General features: G+C 35.2%; 1 protein-coding gene and 1 pseudogene across 1 annotated transcript; one reads left to right on the top strand and one right to left on the bottom strand.

The window, feature by feature from the left end:
• Nucleotides 1-2288: 2288 nt before the first annotated feature.
• On the bottom strand, nt 2289-5461 carry LOC130838142 (olfactory receptor 10K1-like). The gene is made up of 2 exons (XM_057710919.1): nt 5356-5461; nt 2289-3310 (listed from the first exon to the last, which is right to left on the bottom strand). The coding sequence occupies exons 1-2, from the start codon at nt 5459-5461 to the stop codon at nt 2289-2291; spliced, it is 1128 nt and encodes a 375-aa protein (XP_057566902.1).
• A 14033-nt stretch (nt 5462-19494) lies between these two features.
• LOC130834980 (olfactory receptor 10T2-like) lies at nt 19495-20438 on the top strand (annotated as a pseudogene).
• Nucleotides 20439-20650: the final 212 nt, after the last annotated feature.

The following is a 20650-nucleotide window of genomic DNA, read 5'->3' as shown; positions in this document are numbered from 1 at the left end:
AGGATGTCCCCAAACATTATATACTAGCAGTGACCCACATAGATACACAATGAGCCTGTTTTAATTTTTTATATTTTTTATTTTTTTTAGTTTTGTAAACTCTTTATTGGAGTATAATTGCTTTACACTGTTGTGATGTTTTCTGTTGTACAACAAAGTGAATCAGCTGCATTTATACATATATCCCCATATTCCCTCCCTCCTGCAATGCCTGCCCACCCTCCCTATCCCACCCCTTTAAATCATCACCAATCATCAAATTGATCTCCCTGTGTTATGAAGCAGCTTCCCACTAGCTATCTATTTTACATTTGGTAGTGTATATATGTCAATGCTACTCTCTCACTTCGTCCCAGCTTCCTCTTTGCCCCCCAACCCATGTCCTCAAGTCCGTTCTCTACATCTGCATCTTTATTCTCGCCCTGTCACTGGGTTCAGCAGTATCATTTTTTTAGATTCCATATATATGAGTAAGCATATGGTATTTGTTTTTCTCCTTCTGGCTTACTTCACTTTGTATGACAGACTCTAGGTCCATACACCTCACTACAAATAACTCAATTTCATTCCTCTTTATGGCTGAGTAATATTCCATTGTATATATGTGCCACATCTTTATCCATTCATCAGTTTATATTTACTTTAATTGCTTTAGAAAATTTGAGTATATCAGACCTTAGAATTAAGTGATATCAATCCAAGGAATTAGCTAAATTTGGTATGTATGTTTAGAAGGATGTCAATTTGAAAAAAATTAGATGAATAAAAAATAAAAATGTTTATGAAATATAAGACAACACATATGTATAAGTTATCATGACAGATATGAAGAGTGAGTTTCAGGTGGGTTACACTACTTGCCCAAGTACATACAGCTTTCAGATTTTGAGTTTTTAACTTTCAGTTCTATGTGGTATGAAATAGAAAGTTATGGGAATCTCTCTCTTTACAGGAATCTCAACGCATACTTTTTTGAGTGATACTTTTAGCATTAAGATTAAATTTATGCAGATTCCTTCATGCTACCTCATTCCATCCCTTGGTGAACAAATGCATTGTTTAGTTAAATGACTGGACAGAATTGATCAGGGAAAACGTAGCTATTGAACAGAAGTAAGCTAAATTATTGCCATTGGGGGGAAAAAAGGAGTTGGGGATAATACTAGCTTTGAGGTCTACCATTCCCCTGAAGAAAAAAATTTCTTCAGATCTCAGAGTAGTTTCAATGAAAGAATAGAGAAGAAAACCAAAGACCATTCCACAGACAAGGATCCTAGGACTGACATTCTGGTCATTGCAATGAAGCCTCCAAGCCACCATTAGCTCCTAAGATTGGCACTAGGTTCATCTTGTAAAGTGCAAATACATGCACCCCAATGTTCAGAGCAGCACTATTTATAGTAGGAAAGAGATGGAAACAACCTAAATGTCCATAGACAGATGAGTGGATAGAGAAGATGTGGTACATATATACAATGTAATACTACTCAGCCATAAAAAAGAATGAAATAATGCCATTTGCAGCAAAATGGATGGACATAGAGATATACTAAGTGAAGTAAGTCAGACAAAGACAAATATCATATAATATCACTTGTATGTGAGATCTAAAGAAAAAATGATACAAATGAACTTACAGGACAGAAACAGACTCACAGACACAGAAAACAAACCAAAGGGGAAAGGGGGAGGAGGATAAATTAGGAAGTTGGGATTAACATATACACACTACTGTATACAAAATAGATAACCAACAAGGACCTACAACTATACTTCAATCAAAAAATGAGGCTTCTTGGGAATTGGCTGGTGATCCAGTGGTTAGGACTTCATGCTCTTACTGCTGAGGGCCTAGGCCTCAATCCCTGGTCAGGGAAGTAAAATCCCACAACACAAGCCACAGAGCAAGGCCAAAAAAAAAGTGTTTTTTTTTTTTGTTTGTTTGTTTGTTTTATGAGGTTTCCTTTATTCTGTTTAACAAGAACTTGAAATGTATATTTGCTCTCTTCTATTGACATGTTTTTAAATAAACTTTACTGCAGTGAAATATAATGAAGCTTGTCCTATAAATGAGTAATTCTTTCCCACATCTGCATAGCTTTCTTAGAGTATCAGTTATGGTAGAAGCTCAAAATATCTCAACATCTTTGAGCATCATTCTCCTAATATGTAAAAAATCATTATGGTACAGTGTGTGTTCTCCACTTAAATGAGAAACTATGAAAGCACACATGTTACCCGGCACATAAAATTGTATACAATTAACAGAATAGTGAAAATTTGGCTCTTTAGTTAATATAACATGAAGTCCAGACCATTGTTCTTTGAAGGGCTGATTTGAATTCCTTATTTCTCAGACTGTAAATCATTGGATTGAACAATGGAGTGAGGATGGTATAAGACACAGATATTAGGGTGTCTTGACTTGAAGAGTAATTGGATTTGGGCCTTAAGTAAATGAAAGAAGCACAACCATAATGAACAGTTACCATAACGAGATGGGAAGCACAGGTAGAGAAGGCCTTGTATCTTCCAACAGAGGATGGAACTTGTAGAATGTCCAAGATGATAAGGACATAGGAGACCAGGATAAGTAACAGTGGAATAACCAAGACAAACACACCAAGCACAAATATTACTAACTGATTGAGATGGGAATGATGAGATGCCAGCTTGAGGACTGGAGAGACATCACAGAAGAAGTGATGAAGCTGGTTAGAGGAGTGGAATGGCAGGTGAAATATCAGGGAGGTGATGACCAGGGAGACAGTGAAGCCACAGGCACAGGCAGCAGCCACTAGTCCCACACACACCCCGTGTCCCATGAGCACTGTGTAGCGCAGAGGGTCACAAATGGCCACGTAGCGATCATAACCCATGGCTGCCAGCAGGAAGGAGTGAGAGCAGATGAGGAAGAGGAAGGAGAACATCTGGATGGCACAGCCCACGAAGGAGATGGTCTTCTTCTGGGCCAGCAGGTCAACCAGCATCTTGGGTACTATGACAAAGGTGTAGCATGTCTCAGAGCAGGAGAGGACAGCAAGGAAGAAGTACATGGGGGTATGGAGGGCTCTGTCCAGCACAATGGTGGAAATGATGATGGCGTTGGTGCCCAGCATGAACAGGTAGACGAGCAGGAAGACAACGAAGAGCAGCCGCTGCAGCCCAGCCAGAGATGAGAAGCCGAGGAAGACAAACTCCCTCACCAAGGTCTCATTGACCCACTCAGTGGTCACTGCTACATAGGAGATGCAGAGGCAGAGGCCAGGATCGAGGGAGGGAGAAATACATGGGGAACTCAGCACAACGTCTGCAGGTGGCAGGCATTTCCGGATGTTTGGTAGAACTCATTCATTCTCTCCAAAATATATCTGCTAAAATGGGAATTAAGGCTAAATATGGAACAGAATAACTGACAACCAATTAGCAGACTTTTCCTCAATACCAAGAATATGTCATCTCTGTAGCCAAGGATTAAGGAATTATCTGATAATTTTCTCTTGTATCTAACATATATTATTGTGTTTTTCTTGCTCACTACAAGCCTAAGGAAACCAGTTCTCCAAAAGTGAAAAATATGATTAATTTCAGTTATCTAAACATGATCAGACTGTGGAATAAAAACATGAGTAATGTTCAGGCACAGTATGTGAACTTCAGTTTATCAACCATAAAATGGGAAGGAAAGGAAGAATTAGATGATCGCTGAGCAAAAGTGTGAAGGGATTTGTGTTTATGGATACCTTGGTATATGCAAAGATATGTGGTAAGAATATCATATACCTTATGTCAATATTCATTACAACAATTTTTTGTCAATACCCAAAATAATAAGAAAAAAGCCTTTAGTGTTATTTCTAACAGAATACCAACAATAGACCAATTAGAAACACCTCTGGAGGATCCACAAACTAGAGCACGGAGCCAAGGATGGAGCAGATGATAACATTTAAACAAATATTCTTCTTCAGGAAGATGAGTCACTAAGCTGGTTAAAAAAGAGAGAGAGAGACGTTAATTTTCTGACATTTTGCAATACCCTTCACTTTTCCCATTATAGGTGCCTCAGAGAAACTCAGAAAAATAGAGTTGTGCAAAAAATGGCCAAGAACTTGTCACAGAGAGTGACAGAGGATGGGAAAATTGGACAGTTTTCCAGATTCCTACCCCTGACACAAATCATAGACTTTATGTCTTTTATATAATATGTCAATAAGATTCCTTTTGAATATTCTGCTGCTAAACACAGTTTGCAAACTGCTAAAAAGTATTATTTGTAAACTCCTTTTTAGGCCTTACATCAAATAATTTTTCATGGGTGTGTTTCCCATTGACCAAGACTAACAAGTAAGAAAGTATTCTCTGAATACAAAATCATCTAGCATTTATTGGTTGTGTCCAGTGTTTTTTTATATACTTTTCAGTATATTTGTATACTTTTACATCACTATGTGTTGAAGAATTATTTGACTCTGCTACCACAATTTTTTTTGGATTTTTTTTGTCAATAGCAAAACTTAGCTCTCTACACCCTAAGTTAAAGGATTGGAAATTTCTGAAACTCATTGGATCTATTCCTAGAATAGATAATTTTTGTTCTTTCTTAGTTACTAGAAACTGGTCCTAAACTTAGTAGTTATAATTATCCATTTATTTGAAGTTAGTATTAAGATACATACACTTGTTTTAAAGCTCTTTAACATGAATAATAGGAATTTTTCATTCTGTAACTATAAAGATATTTCTGTTATATATATAAATATAAAGAATGAATATACCATGTATATCCCCATTATATAATGTGTATGTGTATACTAGTTTTATGTTTTCTATATCAAGAAAGGCAAACCAATGAGACAGTTTCTCTGTATAACACCTCCACCTGGACAAATGAATTTCCATCTATCCCAAGACACTGAAGGAAATCTCAGTGCTTATCCTTGTCTTATCACTTTTCCAAGATTTTTCTGCATCTCCTTTCAACTACTCCATGTCTAATCCCCACTATATCCTCATTCCACTAACTATGAATTGTAGAGTAGACACGGAAGTTAGAATTACCTGATTCTGAAAGAGTGCCTGAATCTACCCAATACCAAAAACAAACAAACAAAAAAAGAAAAGAAAAGAAAAGAAAAAGAGAAAAAGAAAAAACAAAAAGAAACTGTTTGGATGATTTGTCATGCAGACCCATGAGGGCAGCTGGTTTCAGTTAAGCGGATCTTTATCGGCTTAGCCAAAAAGTTCATTTGGTTTTAAGTAAAAATAAAAGACACATTTTTCATTTTCATCAATAACTTTATTGAACAACATATTCACTAACCAAATGAACTTTTTGGCCAACCCAGTACATACTGTTAACATAACCCCACAGTCTAGATGAGTTGTATGACTGATATTTGCCCTTTTCATGGTGTATGGAGACCCAGTGGCACAGCATATCTGAGAAGGCAGCCCCCATCTGCTCAAGAAGACATCAAAGACCACCACATTGTGTTATATCAGTACAAGGGATAGAAACACATTAGAGCAGAAAAATGAAAAGAGCTTGCAGCCAAACACCCACAGGCTATAAGATTAAAGTAAACGATACCTCAATTTGGAGTGAGAAGATCTGTATTTTGGGTCCAACTTTGTGTGACTTTGAGCAAAGGACTTAACTTGGATATTCAGCCTCCTTATTTTAAAATTAAAGGCGACAGGGCAATAATTGTAATAAACTCTTAGGATGCATGGAAGGTATCTATGCAGAGGCCCCTTGCACACTATCATTCAGATAGAGATTTGACTTAGGATATCAGTTGAATACTGACCGTTAAGAGCCTTTCAACTCACGGACTCCAAGATTCTCTAGTTAGATCATCCCCAAAGTCCCCTTCTGATATTCTAGAGCCTCTGGATGGAATTCAGTTTATGATCCTTAGAGATGACACTTTCCCACCTTATTTTTCTTTTTTTTAAAAAAAATTATTATTTTTATTTAGAATCCATCAATGCAATAAAATACATTAAGAACTCTGCTAATATATAACCCCTAATTCTTTGAATAAAACTTATTTTGCCAATATTGGAGTTATTTTTCAAATTTTAACATAGATTTAGAATAAATTTTCTAAATATGTTCCCATTTGTGTTGTTTTCCCATTTCACATGTCTAAATCTTAAAAAAACTTTTTTTCTTTTTTAGTAATAAACTATACTAGTGATTCTCTGTTTAAAAATCTTTTGAAATACCCTAAAATATATCTATTTTCTGATATTAACATAAATTAAAGAATGCAGTGTTTGATTATGCTTATTGTTCTTTACCTAAATTCCTTTTTTTTTCATACCCACCTTATTTTTCTAACTCCTTAGATACTCCACAGGGATTGTATGTAGTTTAGGTTTAAATGGTGACACAATATTTGAGGATACTATGTACCTCAAAATGGGGCAAATCTATATATTTTTCAGGTGTAATACTTGTGAGATATTCAAATATTTATCTTAAGAGAAGCATCAATCTATTATCTGGGGAAGATTATGTAGGCAGCCTCAGATAATAAAGTGGAATTTTTGTGTTCTTACATACACATAAACATTCTAAATTTGCCTTATTAAAATGGAGTTTAAATACTGTATCAGTTACAGCTAAAATCATACATCCATGAGTAGACAGTAGAAAGAGAAGCAGAGATCTGATAAATATTATTTCATTTAATCCATGAGTCAACAAATCTTAAAAAAAAAAAAAGAAGGAGAAGGAGGAGGAAAAGAGGAGAAGGAGGAGGAGAAGGACAAGGAGAAGAAAAAGGAGGAGAAAGAGAAGGAGGAGGAGAAGGAGAAGAAAGAAAAAACAAAGGAAAATCTAGTGGGAGCATAAATGACCCAGTATGATAATCATCAAGAAAAATTCAGATAACTATGTGGACCATGCCAAATCATCCTTAGTACCTGGAGTTAAAAGCAGCCCCTGGTTCTCCTTCTTAACCCTGCCACTTGCCAGAACTGCAGTGGGGGCCAGTATTCACAAGCACTAGCCCTTACCCAGGTCTAGACCCCACAAAGCTCCAAACTAGATCAATATTCCCACTGCTCTGTAAGTACCTACATTGCTCTCCTCCTTTCAATTCAGACAGATGCAGCTATTCAGGATCTGGGATCCCTTAGGAAAGTAGACTCTAAGCCAAAGACCAGAACCTGAGGAAATAGCAGAAGAGAGTGAAACTGCCTTGAGACAGAAGCTCTCATCCATGTCAACAGATGTAGCCTCTCCTATCTATCAGGACTCTTAGCTTGTCCAGCCAAAGTCACAATCTTGAGGACTTCTGGTTCATGCAGTTTTTAGAACCACCTGGGATGTGGTTATTAGAAGCATATACTGTGATTATTGGACTCCTGAGGCTTGATCTACTGCCCTGAAGACTTTGTCTTGGGGTTAATTAGAAGTCAAGTTTATTTTGGAAAAATAATGTTGCCAGTTTCTCAAAAGTACCCTTAGTTGGAAAACCTGGGGAGCAGCAGCCATGAACATAGTTAGCCCACGTCTGAATTGGAAATTGAGCCCATCTGTGATGGATTCTGAAAGAGAAATCACAGCAGTTTAGTCTGTAATGCAGCAGACCAAGTAGAGATTTTTTTATTGAATTTTAAGTCAGGAAATTTTCTATTTATCCAGTGATTCTCAACTTTAGTGTTTATAAGAGCCAAAGGAGGGCTTTGTTATAAATTCATCTTATCAGATTCTTGTTCATAGAAATTTTAGTCAGGAATATTGGGGTGATCTGCAAAAACCTAAACTTTTAACCAGTGTTTTGTATGTAGTTGGACATTATCACTGAATTTCTATGTTATAAATAAAGCTTAAAGATTAAAATAAATGAGATGTGTGAATCAAAAAATAATTGTATTAAATGAAAGCCCTTAAAACATAAATAAATAATTGTATTAACCTTCTGGAGGTTATACTTAAATACCATAAAATGTTCCCAGTTTAAATGTACAGTTTGGTGCATTTTGACAAATGCATACATCCAAGCCACAATCACACTATCACGTTACAGACCATTTCTACACACCTAAAGAGTTTCCTTCTACCCTCTGTGGTCCATCCCACTCAGCCCTGGCACAAGAAAAACAATTACCTTGCTTTCCGTTGATCTGGTTTGTCCTTTTCCAGAATTTACTATAAATGGGATCAAATCATATATTCAGTTTCATGTCTTGTTTTTTCACTTGCCATAATGTTTTGGAGACTCATTCATAAACTTATTAGTTCATTTTTTTACTGCTTAAGAGCATTCCATTTATTAATCATCACAATTTATTCACCTGTTGAATTGTTGAAGGACACTTAGGTTATTTCCAGTGTGAGGCTATTAGGAATAAGACTCTTATGAACATTAGTTTTTAAGCCATTGTGTAGACATACATGTTCATTTATCTTTGGTGAGTACCTATGAATGGAATGACTGTTTAACTGCATAAACTAACAAACTATTTTTTGGGGAGGTTGTATTGTAATTAATTCCCATCCACAATGTATACATGTACAAGTGCTTGCACATCCTAGCCAACTCTTAGTGTAGTCAGTCTTTTAAATTTCTTAAACATATAGTAATATTTCATTGCACTTTTATCATGCATTTTCTTGAATATTAATTATGTTGATCCTTTTTCATGTGTTTTGTGAAGTATGTATCCAAATGTTTGACTATGTTTTAATTAACTTGTTTTTCTTTTTTTCCTTTGTAAGAGTTATTTTTGCATTCTGAATACAAGTCCTTTATCAGATATATATTTTGCAAATATGTACTCCTACTATGTGGTTTCTTTTTCTGTTTTATAATCATGCCTTTTTATAACAGTTTTAAAAATATATAATTTTCATGCCATAAAATACACACTTTTAAAGTATACAGTTCAGTGGTTTTTAGTATATTCAGGGTTGTGCAACCTTCAACATTATCTAATTTAGAATAACAGAAGTTTTTAATTTTGGTAGTTCAATTTATCAATATTTTTCTTTTTATTATTCATGTTGTCTTTGTTTTATCATGAAATGTGTGTAGTTTTGATATTTTTTAATTAAATTTTGTATATGAGAATAGTTAAGAGTCAAGATTTATATTTTTTAATATTTCCATCCAATATTTCCATCCACAGTATGTTGACATGACTATTCTTTCCTCATTGAAATACCTTGGCAACTTTGTTGAAAATTTATTGACCTTATATTCATTGTACTATTTCCATATTGTACTTTCTGTTACATTGATTCATGTCTACACTTTTTCTCATTTTTAATACTTATTTTCTTTCTAAATTTACAAGTAATACATGTTCATTGCTGACAACTAGAAATACATGAAAGCATAAGTTAAAAATTAACAATCACCTATATTCCCCACTGCCCCAGAGGTAACCACTATTACCATTTGGATGCATTTCCTCCCAGTGTCCACATACTTCTTTAACTAAAGTATAATAGAACTACAACGTGAGTTCCAGATATAACACAGTAAGTTGGTACTGCTATACACTACAAAATAATCACCATATTATGTCTAGTTACCATCAGTCACCATACAGAGATATTACAACATAAATGACTATATTCCTTAGGCTGAACATTTCATCCCCATGACTCATTTATTTTGTTACTGGAGGTTTGTACCTCTTGATCTCTGTCACTTATTTGTGTCTATTCTTATACTATTACCACTTGGTCAACGTTGTGCTATGGTACGTCTTGAAATCTGGGTCACCTGTTTCTAAACTGTGTTAATCTATTTTAAATGTTTTCATCTATTTCTAATTTGTTTTAGTTACTCTACCTGCTTTGCATTACCATGTAAACTTTAGAATCATCTTGTCAATTTCTAGAAAAAGCATGCTGGGATTTTCATTGTACTTGTGTTTAACAATAAATCAAATTTGGGGTAATTGCCATGTTAACAATTTTGAATCTCTCAATCTATTGTCTTGTTACAATTTTACATTTATTTAGGTCTTCTTTGGTTTTTCTCAGTCGTTTTTCTGTTTTAGTTTTTACTGTACCTAAACACTTCATGGTTTTGATGGCATTTTATATTGCTATTGTAATTAATATCAGTTTCCACATTGTGTTGGTATTGTAAAGAATACAGTCCTGTTTTGTATATCAACTTATGACCTTGTATTCTTTGCATATCTTACAATCTTGCTAAATTCATTTACTAGATTTTTTTAACTAAAAATTTTTTGCTAGCTTTTTACTTTGATTCCTTTGCAATTTCCATGTAAATAATCACATTTTTTGTGAGTAGAGCTTTACTTATTTTCCAATATGGCTGCCCTTCATTTACCTTCCTTGCCTTATTGCATTGGCTAGTCCTCTCACTACAACATTGAATTGAGTGATAAAAGTAGATGTCCTTGATTTGTTCTGAGTATAGGAATCACTTAACTTATATATTTAATGGCCCAGGAAGTGCTCTCCCTTTGCAAATAGGTTCAAAGGAAAATGATATTCTGTTTTTGTTGGGTGTGGTGTTTTAAAAATATCAATTATATCAAGTTTGGTACTATTATTTGAGTCTTTTCTATCAACTTTTATCAGTCACAGAAAAAAAAAGCTTGAAATCTTTACAATTTTGAAATTGCTTACTATTTTTTTTTTTTTTGTCTTGTCACATTTTCCTTCCTGGACTTTGAATCTTACTTATAAAATGTATATTCATTTTAAACCATTAGAATTTTTACTCAATTTTGTAATCATTAAAAATGCTCAGCTTTACTTCTGTTAATATTCTTTAAGCTGAAGTCCACTTTGTCTGATGTTAAAATAGGCTTTCTGTCTTTCTAATGATTAGAATTTTTGTGCTTTTTTCTAAACTCTTACTGTTATAAGCAAATTTATTGGTTAAATTAGTTTCTTGTGGAAAACATATAATTGGAATCTTACTTTTTGATCAGAGTCTCTGTCTTTTAATTGATACATTTAGGTAATTTATACTTGACATATTTCATTTCATTGGTGGGTTTAAGTATAACATCTTGCTTTCTGATATCTGTTTGTTCCCTCAGATCTTTGTTCCTATTTTCCCTTTTTCTTGACTTCCATTGGGTTAACAGAATGTTTTTAGTATTCTGTTTCATCTTTTCTATTGTTGTATTAGAAATATTTTTGTTTTTGTTTTTTTCCTAAAATATGCATCTTCAACTTACCAGTCAATCTCTAAAAATAACACTTTATCTTTGTAAAGTGACTTTTACAACACTGTACATTTATTTCCCCCTTTTGAGTTTTGTGCTATTTTTTCATATATTGTACTTCTAAATATTATAAACCTCATATTATATTGTTATTTTGTATTTGATTTTATTATTTGCATATTTGGCTAGCCTTAAAAACTGTTATATTAAAAAATGGGAAGGAAATACAAAAAAAGAGGGGATATATGTATGCATATACCTGATTCACTTCACTGTACAGCAGAAACTAACACAACATTGTAAAGCAACTATACCCCAATTAAAAAAAATAACTTTTATATTTACTGAAATTTTTGCCATTCCCAGAACTGCATTACTTCAAGTAGATTTTCATTGCCAATCATTTTATTTCAGTTTTAAGAACGTCCTTAAAGATTTTCTTTGGTGATTTCTGGTGACTAAAATTTCTCTCAGGTTTTGTTTTTCTTTTTGTGTTTTTAATATTATCTTTTTTGTTGAAGTATAGTTGATTTACAATGTTGTGTTAGTTTCAGGTGTACAGCAAAGTGATTCAGATATATATATACATTCTTTTATATTCTTTTTCAGATTCTTTTCCCATATAGGTTATTACAAGATGTTGAGTATAGTTCCCTGTGCCATACAGTAGGACCTTGCTGGTCATCTATTTCACATATGGTAGTGTATGTATGTTAATCCACAACTCCTAATTTACCCTTGCCCCCCTTTCCCCTTGGATAGCCATAAATATGTTTTCTGTGTCTGTGAGTCTACTTCTGTTTTGTAAATAAGTTCATTTTTATTATTTTTTAGATTCCATATATTAATATCACATTTGTTTTTCTATTTTTTTTAATTTTATTGGAGTATAGTTGGTTTACAATGTTGTGTTAGTTTCAGGTGTACAACAAAATGATTTAGTTATACATATTTGTATATTCATTCTTTTTCAGATTCTTTTCCTATATAGGTTATTACAGAATATTGAGTAGCGTTCCCTGTACTATACAGTACGTCCTCATTGATTATCTATTTTATATATGGTAGTGTGTGCCTGTTAATCCCAAACTCCTAATTTATCCCTCCCCCACACCACATTTCCCTGTTGATAACCATAAATTTGTTTTTGAAATCTGTGAGTCTGTTTCTATTTTGTAAATAAATTCATTTATATCACTTGTTTCAGTTAGATTTCACATATGTGATATCATATGATATTGTCTTTCTCTGACTTACTTCACTTAATATGATAGTCTCTAGGTCCATCCATGTTGCTGCAAATGGCATTATTTCATTCTTTTTTCTGTGGCTGAATAGTATTCTTCTATATACATTCATCTGTCGATGGACATTTACGTTGCTTCCATGTCTTGACTATTGGAAATAGTGCTGCTATGAACATTGGGGCGCATATATCTTTTTGAAGTAGATTTTTTGTCTTTTCTAGATATATGCCCAGAAGTGGGATTGCTGGATCATATGGTAATTCTATATTTACTTTTTTAAAAAAACCTCCATAAGAAAAGGGAACCCTCCTGCACTGTTGGTGGGAAAGTAAATTGATACCGCCACTGTGGTTCTCCAGTATGGATGTTCCTTAAAAAACTAAAAATATAACTACCATATGACCCAGCAATCCCACTACTGGGCATATACCCTGAGAAAACCATAATTCGAAAAGATACATGTACCCCAATGTTCATTGCAGCACTATTTACAATAGCCAGGACATGGAAACAACCTAAATGCCCATCAACAGATGAATGTATATAGAAGATATGGCACATATATACAATGGAATATTACTCAGCCATAAGAAGGAATGAAATTGAGTTATTTGTACTGAGGTGGATGGACCTAGAGTCTGTCGTACAGAATGAAAGTCAAAAAGAGAAAAACAGATACCATATGCTAACACATATATATGGTATCTAAAAAAAAAAAAAAAAACATATTGATGAACCTAGCGGCAGGGCAGGAATGAAGACACAGAAGTAGAGAACGGACTTGAGGACGCAGTGGGAGAGGAGGCTGGGATGAAGTGAGAGAGTAGCATTGACATATGTACACTACCAAATGTAAAATGGATGGCTAGTGGGAAGCTGCTGGAGAAGCACAAGGAGATCAACTTGATGCTTGGTGATGACCTGGAGGGGAGGGTTGGGATGGGCAGGGTTGGGAGGGAGGTTCAAGAGCAAGGGAGTATGGGGATATATGTATAAATATAACTGATTCAGTTTGTTGTACAGCAGAAACTAACACAATGTTGCAAGGAAATTATACTCCAATAAAGATCTGAAAAGTAAATAAATAAAATGTGTAATAATATAATAAAGGGAAAATAGAAAACAAAAAATTAATTCATTCAATTGCAGGTAGATAAAAAATATAAACTGAGGGGTCAAATACATGTCAATAAAATTATATATCATTTACATTAAACTTTAAAAAAAAAACAAACAGAAACCTCCATATTGGTCTCCATAATGTCTGCACCAATTTACTTTCCCACCAACAGTGTAGGAGGGTTCCCTTTTCTCCACACCCTCTACAGCATTTACTATTTGTAGACTTTTTGTTGATGGCCATTCTGGCTGGTGTGAGGTGATAACTCATTGTAATTTTAATTTTCATGTCTCTAATAATTAGCAATGCTGAGCATCTTTTCATGTGCCTGTTGGCCGTCTGTATGTCTTTGGAGAAATGTTTATTTAGGTCTTCTGCCCATTTTTTGATTGGGTTGCTTATTTTTGTTTGTTTTATTGAGCTGTGTGCACTTTTTTTATATTTTGTAAATGAAGCTTTTGTTAATGCATCTTTTGCAAATATTTTCTCCCAGTCCATAGGCTGTCTTTTTGTTTTGTTTATGGTTTACTTTGCTGTGCAAAATCTTTTAAGTTTAATTAGGTCCCATTTGTTTATTTTCACTTTTATTTCCCTTACTGTAGGAGACAGATCTCAAAAAATATTCCTGCGATTTATCTTCTCAGAGTGTTGTGCCTTTGTTTTCTTCTAGGAGTTTTATAATATCCAGTCTTGCAGTAAGGGCTTTAATCCACTTTGAGTTTATTTTGGTATATGATGTTAGAGAATGTTCTAATTTCATTCTTTTACATGTAGTTGTCCAATTTTCCCAGCACAACTTACTAAAGAGATTGTTTTTTCTGCATTGTGTATTCTTGCCTCCTTTATTGAAGATTAATTGACCTTAGGTGTGTGGATTTATTCTTGGACTCTCTATTCTGTTCCATTGATCCATGTCTGTTTTTGTGATATTGACTATTTTTCCTTGGGTCATTGTTCTTCTTCTTATTGACCAGTTAAAGTTTTTTACATATTCTTGATACAAGTAGTCCTCTGTCTGATATAGGTGTGCAAATATTCTCTCCCAATCAGTGGCTAGCGATTTCATGTTCTTAATGGTGTCACTTTAAAAATAAAAGTATATTTATTTTAATAGTTTAATAAAATCTAATCTATTTTTAATTTTTTTTGTTTTGATTTGCACTTCTGTATTCTTTCTAAGAAAATGTTGCCTGCATTAATGTCACAAACAATTTCTCCTAGAAGCTTCATTGTTTTAATGTTTATACTTAGGTATATACTCCATTCTGAGTTAATTTCTTATATCTGGTGTTACAAAAAGTTTTACATTTATTTCTTTTCATACGTATATTTATTTTCTGGCATCATTCATTTAAAACATTTTTCTTTCCTCATTGAATTGCCTTACACCTTTGTTGACAATCAATTGATCACATATATGTAGGTTGGGACTTACTTTTAAGTTTTGTTAAAGCAGTTAGAGAGTGTCCTTTACTGATATCTAATTTATCCTTATGACTAAGGTTTGTGTTTTTGACTTCTTTGTTGACTGTCCCAATTATTCTGTGATGTTTTTCATCTCTAGCTAATTGGATCTCAAACACTTCCCAACCACAAGAGAGCTGTAGGAAATGTATAACTTCAACTCCTAGTAGGTCTTTGTTTCGTCTTGTAGGGTTTCATGTTATGCTTAAGCATTTTAGTATGTAGCTCATTATGAAAAGGTACCCATATGCATATTTCTGGAACACTTCCTCCAAACTGACCCAACTGTCTGGTATTTTGCTCCACAAAGTATAGATGCTTTATCCTCCTCAAACTCCAATTTCACTCTCCTCAGCTCAACAGGACTACTGTGCCCTCCTTGGGTTCTTTCTGTAAAGTGGAAATAATATTGTTTTACCTAATGGTTATTATAGAGGTTATATGAGCTGATGAATGGATAATGATAGCTGCCCAGTGAATACTCAGAAAGCTGCTATCAATATTAGATTTGCTGTATAAAAAGAATGTGTAGAAAGGAAAGCTTGCTGTTACAGTCCTTCAGCCTTTCTCTCTCTCTAAAATGACCTATCAATTTAAATAATTCTTACTCCTTAAAGTCTGTCTCTTCCTCCTCAGAAGTCGGATAAACACTGGAACGGCAAGACTTCTTGTTTGTATTAGCCCGTATCACACATATCTCAATTGAGAACCTTATAGTTCTCATAATTAGAAATTAAAACAAGAAATTCATGATTTTTTCTCTCTTTACATAGCACAAAACTCCTTAATTCTTCAGGAAGAGAAATATTCTTGGAAGGAATAGATGTCTAAGGGCAAGTTGGAAACTCTGAGACACACTGTTCTTGATACCAGATGTGAAAACCATGCTCTGGCTTAGTAATGCTGCAGTGCCTTGTAATTGCCCTATTTTAGACCTCTTTGCCTTTTGTAATTCTTCTTTTTTGCCTCCACCTTCCCCTTTAAACACTTAGTTCTTTTCAGACAGAAGACAGTAGTTTTATTAAACTTGCTAAGAGTAAGGAAATCACCTGAACCAACTGCAAAAATTCACAGGCTCCACCTCAAATATTTTTTTAAACTTTATTTTATTATTACTATTATTTATTTATTTATTTTTATTGGGGTATAGTTGTTTTACAATGTTGTGTTAGTTTCTACTGGACAGTGAAGCAGAGTTCCCTGTGCTATACAGCAGGTTCTCATTAGTTACCTATTTTATACGTATTAGTGTATGTGTCAATCCCAGTCTCCCAATTCATCCCATCCCTCACTCCCCCACCTCAAATATTTCTTATCCAGAATATCCTGAGCAGAACCGGGCAATAAGCATCTCCACATGCACCTCAGGAGGCTCAGGTCTATGTAGTCTAGAAACTCCCACTATTATGGACTATGCCATCCTCTTCTTTGTGAAGCCCTCCCTGACAAAATAATTACCAAGTGCCTGGAGCATCATAGATAAATGTATTTGAAGTGATGAATCTAGCATATAGTGAAGTGTAGAAAAAGAATTTGCGCCCCTTAGAATGCAGGCATAGCTAAGATACATAAAGCAGGAGAGATATAGAAAATATTATCTGGCTTATTCAACTAGCAAACTTGGAAGAGAAGAGGAGACTATATGAAATTTTTCAAAATGGCATTTACTTAATTCTTCAAAAGAGTTAATCTATATCAAGAATCTGTAAGGCTAATTAATGATTAAGGGAATACCAGTTTATTACTTCATTCAGCAAATGAAACTTTGAGTCAAAATAAATTACATACAAAAAACAAAATAAATTACATATTAAAAAATCATAGTATTCAAACTATCTCCTACATAGATCGAGTAAAGTAAATAATTTATTTGATTTACTTTTTACAAGTTTTGTTAATTTCTAGAATCCAAAGGAGTACCTCCCTCCAAGGCCTCAATCCCCTGGAGTACCCTAAGTCTATAAGACCCAGGGATTTGCTGGAGCATCTGCCATCAGGAACACAAAGCAGCTAAGACCGCATCTGTCCACTTAGCTCTAGTCCAGCTAGCAAGCAGAGCTTTCTTTCATCTTTAAAGGTTAATCTTAGCTCCTAGATTTTCCTCAATCAATTCTGGAAAAAAATGCTACCTGATGGTCTTCCAAATTTGTCTGTTTCTCTCTTCCTTTATACTTTGATGGGATACATGGGATGACGAAACCTGAGACTGTGCCAGAACTCTGCTTATAAATTGTGAGTGCTTCCTTTGCCTCATAGTTGTAGGACAACTCCTTTCTTTTAGCACTATCATCCCTCAATCAAACTGTATGAATATGTTGGGTACCAAAGAAAGTTTCAAAGGCAGAAGAACTGGTGGGAACTATGCACAAGTGAAGTGGGTCATAGCATCAGGATCCAGGGGAAACATAGGGACAGAGATCATATGGTGAAGTCAAAGATCCAGCTGAACAAAGTCCAATCATCTGACTATCAAGAGAGAGTAAAGTTAGAAAAATGCTAAAAAGTGTAAAACAAAAATATTCCTAAAATGACTTAAAGTGGGAAAAATAATAAGCAAATGCCTGAGTAGCAGGAAAGATATGTACTTTAACAAAAGGGAAAAAAATGTACCTACTGGATTGAAGGTGGAAGAATAACAGTTAGGAGTAGATGAAAATGTGAAGCATACTGCTTGTGTGAGGACCACAAGCAGTAGAGAAGACATTGATCATTTTCCTTAGCCACTGATGTATAAGCACACAGTACAAAAGAAATAACTGAAAATATTAAAAACGGGACCCTGGTTAACTAGAAGACACAGTCCTGCAGTGGGTAGTTTAGGATATTTGTGATACAGTCTCACCTGTGCTGTTATGCAACCTAGATCTTTATATTTTACTTTTATGGCCTGAGTTTCTTTGTAACATGAAGGGGTTGAACTAGATACTAAGAGCTAACACTTATTGAATACTAATTTGATTCAGAAACATAACTTTGAACATTTGGTACTCACAAAACTGTTTTGTTTCTGTTATAATTATTATTGCCGTTTCAGATGAAAAACTGAGGCACACATATTAACCTAGAGTTTTGAAGGATGGATAAATATTAACTGTGAGGGGTAGAGAATAGTAGGAAAGGAAATGCAATGTATTGGTAAAGATAGAAAGAAATTTGTGATGTGTGATGACTGTGGACCTGCCAGCTTGTCTTAACAGCTGAAGAGTGAAATTATGATCTAATGACCTGAGATAGTGATTAGAACAGAGAATTCTAGATAATCATGGAGAGACTGAGAGAACTAAGAATATCAGGACCCATAAAGGGATATGATCATTTTATTCTAGAAGCTAGAAGGCTGTCATTTTTTTTTTCAAAAAATGAATTTTCTTGTGAGTATCTGCAGAGAAAAAAATCAAGAACAAAGGGTGGATGTTTCAAGGAGTAGTAATTCATCTCAGGATAAGGAGGCTCTAGCCAGTTAAGCCATTTAGCAAGAGAGCATCCTGCTTTGTGAGGCAACGGGCTCTTTTTAACTGGAATTTGACTACAGTGATTGGACAACACTTTACAGATTTATATAAAAAGGTCCACAGCATTAGGTGCAGATTAAGGAAGAAGACTCCTGAGCTTTTTTTCTAATCTAAGGATTGTATAATTTTCTCAGGCTAGTGTAAAGGTTTTAGAATTATGTTCTCTCTGAATCAAACTACAGGTCTCCCCTCTAGATAATGGAGAGAGTTGTTCTGAGAACATTATGGAGGCAGCGGAGATTGAGGCAGAGGCCAAGGGAGAGAAGGTGTCACCCCAAGCCCTGGCATGCTCTGAGTGTAATCTGAGTTTAGGTGGATTCTTAATCCCAAATTCCCATGCATTCATGACAAGGGAAACTCTAGTATGTGGGATCATTCTAAGCCGATCCCAAAGACTTCATAATTGATCATGTGCAAGTAAATCTCAACACTTCATTAGATGCATGCAAGCAGTATTTGTGTCAAGTATGTGAGGGACTGGATAGATGACTTTTCAATTGTTTTTGTTTCTTCCAATTCAGATTTTCATAAAATGACTTTGAAGATGTGTGATTTCTCAGGACTGTCATTCTCATGTGGGTTAAGTAAATGGTTTAATCTTTTTGAAAATCAGTTTCCATAAAATGGCAGGATTAGATGAGGTGAGCTCTAAAATCACCTCTTGATTTAACACACTATGTATGAAACTTCTATGAAAATAAAGAAGACAGAGAAATGGAAACAAGATAAAAATCAAACTAAATTTCTTCAGGTATTGTTGAATTGGGAATTTTCTTATGTAGCTAGTCCTCATGCCTCCTGCTTTCCCCTCATCCTCTGATCACTCTGCTTAACTTGTTTGTTGCTCATTTTTTCCAACCAGTACTATCAACTTTGTACAGAAACACAAACATGGTTTCTTCAGGGCCATTCACTTTTGCCAGTTCTTTCTGTTGTCAGTTTCAGGATGCCTGAGTCTGATTCCCAGTGACCAATGAAGGGACAGAACCAAAGCATGATTGCTGAGTTCATCCTTATAGGATTCTCAAACCTGGGAGATCTACAGAACCTTCTCTTCTTTATCTTCCTCCTGGTCTACCTGACCACTCTGATAGCCAATGCCACCATCATGACTGTCATTCGTCTGGATCGGGCTTTGCACACCCCTATGTACTTCTTCCTCTTTGTCCTCTCCTGCTCTGAAACCTGCTACACCTTGGTCATCATACCAAAAATGCTGACAAACCTGCTTTCTGCAAGTCCGACTATTTCTTTCTCTGGATGCGCTGCCCAGCTCTATTTCTTTGTGGGCTTGTCTTGTACCAACTGTTTTCTAATTGCTGTGATGGGCTATGATCGCTATGTTGCCATCTGCAACCCTCTCAACTACACACTCATTGTCAGCCGAGCCACCTGCATGCAGTTGGTTTTAGCCTCGAGTTCTGCGGTTTCCTGATCTCTGTGGTTGTCAACGTCCTGGTGTTTAGTGTACCCTTCTGTGCCTCCAATAGGATCAACCACTTCTTCTGTGACATTTCCCCTGTCCTAAAACTGGGCTGCACAGACACCAACCTGAAGGAGATGGTCATCTTCTTCCTTAGCATCCTGGTACTGCTGGTTCCCTTAGCGTTCATCTTCATCTCCTATGTCTTCATTGTTTCCACCATCCTCAAGATCTCCTCAGTGGAGGGACAGCATAAGGCCTTTGCCACCTGTGCCTCCCACCTCACAGTGGTCATCGTCCACTATGGCTGTGCTTCCTTTATCTACTTGAGGCCCACATCCCTGTGCTCCTCAGATAAGGACCGCCTTGTGGCAGTGACCTATACAGTGATCACCCCACTGCTCAACCCCCTTGTCTACACACTGAGAAACAAAGAAGTAAAGATGGCTCTGAGAAAGGTTCGCAGTAGGTATTCATTTCCCAAAACTGTATGAGTGAGTTGGTAAGTCAGGGAAGTTGTATTCATGAAAGTGTCTGGGATAGAACTTCGGTAAACATACCTACACTCTTTTGTCAAAAAAAAAGAAAACAAGAAAACAGGACCTCAGGTTACATTGATTATTTTTATTGGAAAGTCCTTCTTTGTGTTTAGCCTATATTCACTGTAGACGTTGTACCATTTGGTCTCCAGAAAGTTATGTGAATG

Source organism: Hippopotamus amphibius, chromosome 1 (assembly GCF_030028045.1).
Source record: "Hippopotamus amphibius kiboko isolate mHipAmp2 chromosome 1, mHipAmp2.hap2, whole genome shotgun sequence".
In the NCBI taxonomy this organism is placed as follows: Eukaryota; Metazoa; Chordata; class Mammalia; order Artiodactyla; family Hippopotamidae; genus Hippopotamus; species Hippopotamus amphibius.
This window is presented reverse-complemented; position numbering and strand designations above follow the sequence as displayed.